Source organism: Schistocerca nitens, chromosome 12 (genome assembly GCF_023898315.1).
Source record: "Schistocerca nitens isolate TAMUIC-IGC-003100 chromosome 12, iqSchNite1.1, whole genome shotgun sequence".
Lineage (NCBI taxonomy): Eukaryota > Metazoa > Arthropoda > Insecta > Orthoptera > Acrididae > Schistocerca > Schistocerca nitens.
The window spans coordinates 28,250,447-28,262,539 of record NC_064625.1 but is presented as its reverse complement, the minus strand read 5'-3'; the positions used below and the strand labels follow the sequence as shown (position 1 = coordinate 28,262,539).

Here is a 12,093-nt window from a genome sequence, read left to right as displayed (position 1 = left end):
TCGATGTTGTCGCCAGTGGTCGGCGGAAGGTGCACGTGCCCGTCGACCTGGGACCGGACCGCAGCGACGCACGGATGCACGCCAAGACCGTAGGATCCTACGCAGTGCCGTAGGGGACCGCACCGCCACTTCCCAGCAAATTAGGGACACTGTTGCTCCTGGGGTTTCGGCGAGGACCATTCGCAACCGTCTCCATGAAGCTGGGCTACGGTCCCACACACCGTTAGGCCGTCTTCCGCTCACGCCCCAACATCGTGCAGCCCGCCTCCAGTGGTGTCGCGACAGGCGTGAATGGAGGGACGAATGGAGACGTGTCGTCTTCAGCGATGAGAGTCGCTTCTGCCTTGGTGCCAATGATGGTCGTATGCGTGTTTGGCGCCGTGCAGGTGAGCGCCACAATCAGGACTGCATACGACCGAGGCACACAGGGCCAACACCCGGCATCATGGTGTGGGGAGCGATCTCCTACACTGGCCGTACACCACTGGTGATCGTCGAGGGGACACTGAATAGTGCACGGTACATCCAAACCGTCATCGAACCCATCGTTCTACCATTCCTAGACCGGCAAGGGAACTTGCTGTTCCAACAGGACAATGCACATCCGCATGTATCCCGTGCCACCCAACGTGCTCTAGAAGGTGTTAGTCAACTACCCTGCCCAGCAAGATCTCCGGATCTGTCCCCCATTGAGCATGTTTGGGACTGGATGAAGCGTCGTCTCACGCGGTCTGCACGTTCAGCACGAACGCTGGTCCAACTGAGGCGCCAGGTGGAAATGGCATGGCAAGCCGTTCCACAGGACTACATCCAGCATCTCTACGATCGTCTCCATGGGAGAATAGCAGCCTGCATTGCTGCGAAAGGTGGATATACACTGTACTAGTGCCGACATTGTGCATGCTCTGTTGCCTGTGTCTATGTGCCTGTGGTTCTGTCAGTGTGATCATGTGATGTATCTGACCCCAGGAATGTGTCAATAAAGTTTCCCCTTCCTGGGACAATGAATTCACGGTGTTCTTATTTCAATTTCCAGGAGTGTAGATGCAGAAGTGCGCCTACAGCTGGTAACACGACCGGTTTCGCAGCTCCAAACCGCATCATCAGGTGAACGTACACGCTAAAAAGCAAAGTACAGTGTGACCACATTTAGAAGGATATTAAAATGAGTGAAGGAATGTCTAAAATATACTCACAACGTCAGTAGATCATAGGCATACCCATAAAAAAAATGGTTCAAATGGCTCTGAGCACTATGGGACTTAACTTCTGAGGTCATCAATTCCCTACAACTTAGAACTACTTAAACCTAACTAACCTAAGGACGTCACACACCTCCATGCTCAAGGCTGGATTCGAACCTGCGAACGTAGTGGTCGCGCGGTTCCAGACTGTAGCGCCTAGAACCGCTCGGCCACTCCGGCCGGCGCGTACCCATCGGTCCTAGCCAAAATGTACTATTCAGAGAATATCGTCAAGACTGTGGCGAACGAAACATAAAAAGAAGTGCTTCATTCTTCAAAATTTTACTTGCATCTACAAAGAATATTATATATATAATGGTGAGCGGACGCTAAATTAAAAAAAAAAAATGAGGCCCGATTGGCGATAAAGAATTGTCACTGTTAACATGATAGTCGCGGCACACGCAAATTGCTGTGTGGAAAGGATCAGGTAGCCGCGTCTTACCGGTGTGACAGCTGGGCAGTTTAGTGTAGGGCGAGGCAAAAGCAGCCCCCTCCAACGACAGAGTAGCTGGCTGACGGAACGGAAGCTATCCATGTGAACAGTGTGACGTCATATAATTGTGTCTAGGAGCGCTCGTTCGCTAGCTTCGCAGGCGAAAATAATACAGCATCACAAGCCCTCCAGAAAAATTAAAAATGCCTAACAAAAAAGAAAAGAAGCCATACTGTGAATATATTTGAGGAAGCGGAAATTTTTAGACACAAAAAAATGCACAGCTCACGTTGAATAACCAATTGGAACTAAATCACCATAGCCCCGCCCGGTTAACCGAGCGGCCTAACGCACTGCTTTCCCGTCGAATGCGGGCGGGTTCCCCCTATTTCCTCTCAGCTACACTATGCTGGCCATTGCTGCGCAAACAACTTCTCCACGTACGCCTACACCACCATTACTCTACCACGCGAACATAGGGGTCACACTCGTCTGGTGTGAGACGTTCCCTGGGGGTCCACCGGGGGCCGAACCGCACAATAACCCTGGGTTCGGTGTGGGGCGGCGGAGGGGTGAAGTGGACTGCGGCAGGGACGGAGCCAGTCCGTAGTTTCTAGGTCCCCGGTTACACATACAAATGACCATAGCATTCTGGGTAATCGTGATTGTTTGTATTATTAGGTGCTACTATGTAATACAATTGTGTACCATTCTTGCTTGTAAAGGTAGCGACGCAGCGCTTCTGGTCGTAAGTGCTTGACGTCACGCTGTCCGTGTGGATAGCTTCCGTTCCGCCAGCCAGCTAATCTCTCTCTGTCTTTGGTACGAGCTGCTTTTGCCTCGCCCTGCACCGAGCTGCGCTGCTGTTCACACTGGTAAAGGCACTAACTACCAGCCGGTACTTTCCACATGATAATTTCAATGTGCCGCGACTAATCATGTTAGCAGTCACAACCCCTTATCCCCAATCGGACCTCCTTGGAAAAAAAAAAAAAAAAAAAAAAAACTGCGTCCGCTCAATATAATATACATATACAGAGGGGTCCAAAAAAATGTATCCACTGTTTAAAAGTCCATAACTGGCAAACTAATTGACGGAGTTGTCTCATCTTTGGTAGTGTAATAGTTTGTAAAAAAAATGGTTCAAATGGCTCTGAGCACTATGCGACTTAACTTCTCAGGTCATCAGTCGCCTAGAACTTAGAACTAATTAAACCTAACTACCCTAAGGACATCACACACATCCATGCCCGAGGCAGGATTCGAACCTGCGGTCGCTCGGTTCCAGACTGCAGCGCCTAGAACCGCACGGCCACTCCGGCCGGCCAATAGTTTGTAGTTCCGGCAATCGACACACAAGCGTTTTATTGCGTTGTTCTGTTTTGTCAGATGACAGTCGCCAGATAGTCAGTGTTTTGTTCTTAGCTGCACCCAGTTAGTCGAGTAAACATGGTTGGCGCAAGCCTTACTTCCGATGAAAGGAAGTCAGTTCCGATGTGGTATTTTAAGTACGAAAACATTAATGAGGTTCAACGGCAATGACGAAATGAGTATCAAACAGAGCCACCGACACATTTAACGATTCGTCGCATTCGAGACAAATTTGAAGCCGAAGGCTGTGTTAAAGATGTACACAAACAACGATCTGGACGACCTGTAACAGTAACAAGTCCATCTAACTCCCATCGTGTTTTACAACAATTCACTCGTTCACCACAGAAGTCTGTGAGACAGTGAGCCCGTGAAACTGGAGTGAGTTGCCCAAGTTTTCGGCGAATTTTGAAGAAAGCAAAGTGGAAGTGCTACGTGTCATAATTGCTAGACACAATGAACTAGAACGACCCAGATCGTAGAATGGAGTACTGCGAGTCGTTTACTAACATGGTGCGCAACGATGAAGAGTATGCAGAGATGATTGTGTGGTCTGATGAGGCACAATTCAAACTCAATGGTACAGTAAATCGCCACAATTGAATCTACTGGGCAGCCGAAAATCCGAACGTCCGTGTAGACAAAGCCGTGAATTTGCCAGGAGTAAATGTGTGGTGTGGGTTGTCTTACGGGGGCTCGATTGGGCCATTCTTCTTTGACTGCACAGTTACCGGTGAGGTGTACCTTCAGATGCTTCAGACATCCATTTTACCTGCCATCCGAGACTTGTATGGAGACAGAAGAGTTTACTTTTAACAAGATGGTGCCCCACCCCACTACCAAAATCGTGTTATGGCGTATATCGACGAAAATCTACAAGGAAGATGGATAGGCCGTAGAGGTGCTGTGGAGTATCCACCACGTTCCCCAGACCTAACTCCTCTGGACTTTTACCTGTGCGGAACACTAAAGGACGTCGTTTATCGAGAAAAGCCACGCACTTTGGATGAACTTCGAGAACCCATCCTACATTCATGTGCAAGTATCCAACTGAACACTTTCCAGTCAGTAGTTCGTGCTGCAGTTCGGCGGCATCGTTTGTGTGTGGATGTTAAAGGTGACCATTTCGAACACCTACAGTGATATCTTTAAGTTGGACTTTAAGCAACACTTTCACCAAAAATGAGGCAATTCCGTCAATTAGTTTGCAAGTTGTGGACTTTTAAACAGTGGATACATTTTTTTTGGACCCCTCTGTATATATTTCATTTTAGAAGCAGGAAAAATTTTAAAGAATGGAGTCCGGCTTTTTACCTTTCGTTCGCCACAGTTTTGACGACATTCTTTGGACGGTAAATTTTAATTAGGAACGATGGGTATGCTTATAATCTTTTAACTTTGTGAGTACATTTTAGACATTTCTTCATTAACTTTAATATCCACAAAATGTGGTGAGAGTGTAGTTTGGTTTTCACCGTGTGGCTTCACATGATGATGCGGCGTGAAGCAAAGCCTTCTAGATACAAGGCCTACGCACAGCGGCCATATTGGCACGTGACGTCACAAACTGTTGCCCATCTTATCTGTAGCCGGCAGTCCTGTTGGCGTGTATGTTGTGTTGAAAGTGTGTGCCACGTGAAAGTGATATGTATTTCTTAAAGTACTCGCCTACAGTTGTTCGAAGTATGGGACACAAGTGTTGCGCATGAAAGTGCACATGTTTCGATTTCCCAAATGTGTGAAGTTGAGAAATCGCTGGATTGCTGCTATTCCCAGACAGGAAATTGTGTCTATGCATCATTCAAGGGTAAGTAAATGACAAAAAATTAATAGCGTGTTATTTGTTTCCATTGCACCCCATTTGCCAAGTGTTTTTAAATGCAGTTATGTATCATCTACTAGTGTAAATGGTTTTTTAATTCTGGACCATTGCTGCGAGGGTAATACGAAGCAACTATTGTCACACAGAACAGTTATATTAATTAGTGTGGCTCGAAAATATTTAGTATTCCTTATCATTCCTACCAGATTATTGAGTTTCCAGTACTTTTATTTGGAAGAGCTACAGAATGATTTTGTTCAGTTTTACATATACAGCTACTCGGAAAGAATTTCAATTTGAGTAAACTACCTTAGAAAATTGCTTTAATGAATTCAGTGTCCGACAGATTAAGCAGTATAGAAAGCACAATTTCGATGTAAGTGTATTGTGATTAAATTAACAGCACTCTGTGACACGAATTTCAGTCAAGGATATAGGAGAAACAATGTTTTCATGTTTAAGGCTATAAAGTTCTGGAGAAACAGGGAAATAAAATATTTTTTTGGGTTTTTTCATTTATTAAACGTTACGTCAGGAGGTGCTCCATTCCGTCGAATGATTTGAGTTTCGTGTGAGGTCAGCAAATTTTGAAGTGGAGAGAAAAATTTACGAAAATAACCAGGGAAACAAATTCTTGAATTCTGCAGGAGCTCCAGCTGCTTTATTTAAAACCGAAAACGTCTGCTTGTTATTGCATATTGCCGATTTTTTACTGCAAGAAAACGTAGCTGCTGTGGTGAAAGACAGAATTCAAAATTACAGGTTTTTTTTTCGAGCCTAGAAACGCGTATTTAAGGCAAATCGTCAAAATAATTTTACATCTTGAAATATCATAGGGCGGTTTTGTTCAGTTGCTTTACGCAATGATATAAATTTCCATACTTTCTTTACAAGGCCGTGTAGAAGAGGAGAGCACCAGAATGCCTGTGCGGTCTCAGCTCTAAAACTCGTAAAGTTCGTATAGCTGCAGAGTGCTTAACAGGAGCGTTCCGATACAGACCCGGCCATCAGTATGTGACGTCACAAGTGTGCGCGCAGGCCTGTAGTCTAGGTGGTGTTGCTCGAAGCCGGTCGTGTTTTAATAAACAACAGTAGTAGCAGCTGTAAGCGGAGTTCTTCCTAACATCACTCCGTGTTTTGTTCGTGCTCGTGCAGACGGGGCAGCACTGCTCACCCTATGAGCTGCTGGAAGCGGTCCTGCGGGCTGAGCGTCAGCGCCGTGTGGAAGGCGCCCAGCGTCGACGCGAAGTCCTTGGGGCTCTCCGGCTGGAAGCCGCCGAAACCGCCGAAGCCGCCCCCGCCTCCCACAAAGCCGCCGTCAACTGGAAAAAAGAACCGTAGTGTGCTGTAAACGACACTAGGTGAATTAGAGATTAACGTGAAGCTGTCACTAGCACAATGGTTGGTGTCTACACAATACTTTACTAGGAATGGTCCCGTTGGAGGTGTATGCCGTTGCATTCCTCCCACCTTCCAACTGACTTGCACAAAAAATGGTTCAAATGGCTCTGAGCACTATGGGACTTCTGAGGTCATTAGTCCCCTAGAACTTAGAACTACTTAAACCTAACTAACCTAAGGACATCACACACATCCATGCCCGAGGCAGGATTCGAACCCCCAACCGTAGCGGCCGCGCGATTCCAGACTGTATCGCCTAGAACCGCTCGGCCACCACGGCCGGCTGAGTTGCACAGACAAGGGACATACAGTTCAACGTGAGCTCAGAACCATTGTGCTACCGGCCTTTTTCTTTGTCAAAGGTGATACCAGCGAAGAGTGACAAGGTTTTTTCTGTACTACAATAAGCAGCCTCAAACGGAAATCGGATATTTGATTGCTAGCCTACCTTGGGGCAGATACAGAATCAGATCACGATTTAGTTAAGTGAAGCTGAGAGTACCCAGTGTTGCCCGGCTGTTTATTATACACTACTGGCCATTAAAATTCCTACACCAAAAAGAAATGCAGATGATAAACAGGTACTCATTGGACAAATGTATTATACTAGAACTGACACGTGATTACATTTTCACGCAATTTGGGTGCATAGATCCTGAGAAATCAGTACCCAGAACAACCACCTCTGGCCGTAATAACAGCCTTAATACGCTTGGGCATTGAGTCAAACAGAGCTTGGATGGCGTGTACAGGTACAGCTGCCCATGTAGCTTCAACACGATACCACAGTTCATAAAGAGTAGTGACTGGCGTATTGTGACGAGCCAGTAGCTCGGCCACCATTGACCCGGCGTTTTCAGTTGGTGAGAGATCTGGAGAATGTGCTGGCCGGGGCAGCAGTTGAACATTTTCTGTATCCAGAAAGGCCTGTACAGTACTTAGACTATGCGGTCATGCGTTATCCTGCTGAAATGTAGGGTTTCGCAGGGATCGAATGAAGGGTAGAGCCACGGGTCTTAACACATCTGAAATGTAGCGTCCACTGTTCAAAGTGCCGTCAATGCGAACAAGAGGTGACCGAGACGTATAACGAATGCCACCCCATACCATCACGCCGGGTGATACACCAGTATGGCGATGACGAATACACGCTTCCAATGTGCGTTCACCGCGATGTCGCCAAACACGGATGCGACCATCATGATGCTGTAAACAGAACCTGGATTCATCCGAAAAAATGACGTTTTGCCTTTCGTGCACCCAGGTTCGTCGTTGAGTACACCATCGCACGCGCTCCTGTGTGTGATGCAGCGTCAAGGGTAACCGCAGCCGTGGTCTCCGAGCTGATAGTGCTGCTGCAAACGTCGTCGAACTGTTCGTGTAGATGGTTCTTGTCTCGCAAACGTCCCCATCTGTTGACTCAGGGATCGAGACGTGGCTGCACGATCCGTTACAGCCGTGCTGATAAGATGCCTGTCATCTCGACTGCTAGTGATACGAGGCCGTTGGGATCCGGCACGGCGTTCCGTATTACCCTCCCGAACCCACCGATTCTGTATTCTGCTAACAGTCATTGGATCTCGACAAACGCGAGCAGCAATGTCGCCATACGATAAACTGCAATCGCGATAGGCTACGATCCGACCTTTATCAAAGTCGGAAACGTGATGGTACGCATGTCGTCTCCTTACACGAGGCATCACAACAATCAGGCAACGCCGGTCAACTGCTGTTTGTGTATGAGAAATCGGTTGGAAACTTTCCTCATGTGAGCACGTTGTAGGTGTCGCCACCGGCGCCAGCCTTGTGTGAATGCTCTGAAAAGCTAATCATTTGTATATCAAAGCATCTTATTCCTGTCGGTTAAATTTCGCGTCTGTAGCACGTCATCTTCGTGGTGTAGCAATTTCAATGGCCAGTAGTGTATTAGTCCATTTCCTCGTTCCTCCCTCCCATATCCCTCCCCCTCTCTCTCTGTCGATATCCTCCCCCTCTTCTCTTTGTCCATTCCATCTCTTCTTTCTCTTCCTACCTTCTTCGCCCCACCTTCTCCTCTCCTCTCTCGCTATCCACCTCCTTCTCTCTCCCTCTGTGGCCATCTCCTCCCCTTTGTTGTCCATCTTCTCCTCCTCCTCTCCATCTCTCCAACTCCTCTGCCTTTCCCTACCAATTTTCCACTCCCATTGTCTATTCCCGTCTTCCCCACATCTGTGTCCATCTGCTCCTTCCCCGTTTCTCTCCATTTCTTTATCCGGCCTTCCCTTTACATGTTAACACCCATACCCCAAGAGCCGACTGCTTTCCAGATAGTAAGTAACATGTGTGCCAAGTGAAAAGTGTGAAATCGATACATGGATTTATAAGCTTTTTACCTGTTTACTATCAAAAACAGTCTTGATCACAATTTATTTTTTACGGTTACCAGTTTTTGACAATGTTGACTGGAATACTCTCTTTCAAATTCTAAAGGTGGCAGGGGTAAAATACAGGGAGCGAAAGGCTATTTTGAATTTGTACAGAAACCAGATGGCAGTTATAAGGTGCCGAGCGGTTCTAGGCGCTTCAGTCTGGATCCGCGCGACCGCTACGGTCGCAGGTTCGAATCCTGCCTGGGGCATGGATGTGTGTGATGTCCTTAGGTTAAGTTAGGTTTAAGTAGTTCTAAGTTCTAGGGGACTGATGACCTCAGATGTTAAGTCCCATAGTGCTCAGAGCCAAGTTATAAGAGTCGAGGGGCATGAAAGGGAAGCAGTGGTTGGGAAGGGAGTGAGACAGGGTTGTAGCCTATCCCCGATGTTATTCAATCTGTATATTGAGCAAGCAATAAAGGAAACAAAAGAAAAATTCGGAGTAGGTATTAAAATCCTTGGAGAAGAAATAAAAACTTTGAGGTTTGTCGATGACATTGTAATTCTGTTAGAGACAGCAAAGGACTTGGAAGAGCAGTTGAACGGAATGGACAGTGTCTTGAAAGGAGGATATAAGATGAACATCAACAAAAGCAAAACGAGGATAATGGAATGTAGTCGAATTAAGTCGGGTGATGCTGAGGGAATTAGATTAGGAAATGAGACACTTAAAGTAGTAAAGGAGTTTTGCTATTTAGGGAGTAAAATAACTGATGATGGTCGAAGTAAAGAGGATATAAAATGTAGACTGTCAATGGCAAGGAAAGCGTTTCTGAAGAAGAGAAATTTGTTAACATCGAGTATAGATTTAAGGGTCAGGTAGTCGTTTCTGAAAGTATTTGTATGGATTGTAGCCATGTATGGAAGTGAAACATGGACGATAAATAGTTTGGACAAGAAGAGAATAGAAGTTTTCGAAATGTGGTGTTATAGAAGAATGCTGAAGATTAGGTGGGTAGATCACATAACTAATGAGCAGGTATTGAATAGAATACACTAAGCAGATTCAGAAGGATGTAGGTTGCAGCAAGTACTGGCAGATGAAGAAGCTTGCACAGGATAGAGTAGGATGGAGAGCTGCATCAAACCAGTCTCAGGACTGAAGACCACAACAACAACAACAGCAACATGATTGGAGGTCATCAACACACAAGCTCTATAATAAATGCTAGGAATGTTCTTATCTTGCTTCTAAACACGCAGGCACTCGTCGAATGATGGACTGCCGCAGAATTTCAAATACTCCCTGATGGTTTCGAATGGTTTCGCAGGATTCCATGAAATTTCTACGAAGAGTTTCTGTATCTGGGTTGTCTGCTGCGTAGAACAACTGCTTGAGGTGCCCCCAGAGGTAATAACCGTAAGGACTGAGGTCGGGGGAACATGCATGCCTTGGAACTCGTTCTCTTCTACCCATCCATCCTTCATGGCAGATCCTATATAGTACGTCTACAACAGCGGGCCTGAAATACTGAAATACGCTGGAACTCTCATCACGTAAAAAACCAAATTTTTTTTCTTATTTCCATGGCCACATCCTCGGGCTGATCTTGGAGGGTGTTCTCAATGAAATCCCTGTAGACAGCACATATGAGGTGCGACAATAAAGTAATGAGACTGATGTTGCTCATCGTTTTAGTCAAGTTTAGTGTTGTCTCCTTCAAAGTAGTTCCCTTCTGATTGCACACACTTTTTCCAGCGCTTATCTCATTGATGGTATCATTTCTGGAACTCACCTTCTGTAATATCCTCCAAGACCCTCGTCATAGCTTTTTGGACAGCTTGTGTTGTTTGAAAATGGTGTCCCTGGACCGCCGTTTTGACTCTTGGAAATAGAAAAAAGTCGCACAGAGCGATATCTGGTGAATAAGGTGGCTGTGGTAGTACTGAAATTTGTTTTGAGGTTAAAAATTGCTGTACTGACAGACCAGATTTTTGGGGACAATTTTTGCACAAATCTTTCTCATACCAAGATCTTCAGTTATTATTAGACTAACCGTTTCTCGACTGATGTTCAGTTCTTCTGAAATCATTTTCACAGATAATCTTCGATCAGATCGTACGAGTTTACACACCCCGGCCAAGTTGAAATCCGTCTTTGAGGTTGATGGTTGTCCACTGCGGTCTTCATCTTCAACATTCGTTCTGCCTTCACTAAACATTTTATACCAACGAAAATCTTGAGCTCTTGACATAACCTCCTCTCCAAAAGCCTTCTGAGGCTTACCTTAAGTTGTCGTCGCGTTTTCACCCAATTTAATGCAAAAAGAAGTGGCATACCGTTGTGCAATATTACGCGGTTCCATTTCCGTGACGAGAGACACGAACACGTGTTAACTTATTACAGCACAACTCATGACTGAGCAGTTGCATCCATGTGCCGCTTGGACTAGAAACAGCTTGTAGACCAAGGTCAAAGAAATTGTGCCTACGCAAGCGTGCAGGGTTGCTACATCTTTCAAAGAAAATCAGTCTCATTACTTTATTGTCGCACCTCGTATAAGACGTGCTGGGAAAACGTATGGCCCTACAAGATGAGTCACCTACAATTCCATTCCAAACATTAATCTTAAAACTGGTGCTGTTGTCTAGCTTGCATTGTAGCATGAGCGCTGGGATCAGCTGATACCTGTTCCTTGTGGTAGTTATTTAATCTCTTCAAAACGTTGTCTCGTCTGTAAACAAAACTGAAGAGACACACAACGTTTCGGCAGTCTGTGAAACAAACCATCGGCAAGAAGTCTCCTGAGCTGGGTGATCGGCAGACTTAAGGTCCTCCACACGTTGGTGATGGTACGCATACGTGAGTTGCTTGTGAAGTATCCTTCTTGCTGAACTTGGAGATGTACCAAATGCTAGGGCCAATTGTCTTCCACTGGTACCTGGTTGCCGGCTGCTGTGGCCCAGCGGTTCTAGGCGCTTCAGTCCGGAACCATGCGGCTGCTACGGTCGCAGGTTCGAATTCTGCATCGGGCATGGATGTGTGTGATGTCCTTAGGTTAGTTAGGTTTACGTAGTTCTAAGTCTAGGGGACTGATGACCTCAGATGACCTCCCATAGTGCTCAGAGCCATTTGAACGATTTGATACCTGGATCTTCTTCGACAGCCCATAGAACCTGTTCTCCCAGGTCAGGCATACAAGCTGGTCTTCCTCGGTCAATAGTCTGGCGTGTAACGCGAGATCACTGGAACAGTGGAAAGTTCCACTGGGCTGGAAGAAGGCCCAGGTCATAGCAATCTATTAAAAGAGTAGAAAATCGGCTGCACATAATTACCGGCCAGTTTCACTGACATCGATTTGTTATAGAATCAAGGAACATATTTTGCGTTCAGACATAATGACCTTTCTAGACTCTGAGAAGCTCATCTGCAGAAACCAGCACGGTTTTAGGAAACAGCGGTCATGCGAG

General features: G+C 46.1%; 1 protein-coding gene across 1 annotated transcript in view; it reads right to left on the bottom strand.

Moving 5' to 3' along the window:
• Positions 1 to 12,093, bottom strand: part of LOC126215049 (peroxidase-like) — a 276,437-nt gene that overhangs the window by 101,528 nt on the left and 162,816 nt on the right. The window contains exon 4 of the mRNA XM_049941691.1: positions 6,048 to 6,195. Within this exon, the coding sequence (XP_049797648.1) occupies positions 6,048 to 6,195 (148 nt within the window). The remainder of the gene's footprint in view (positions 1 to 6,047; positions 6,196 to 12,093) is intronic.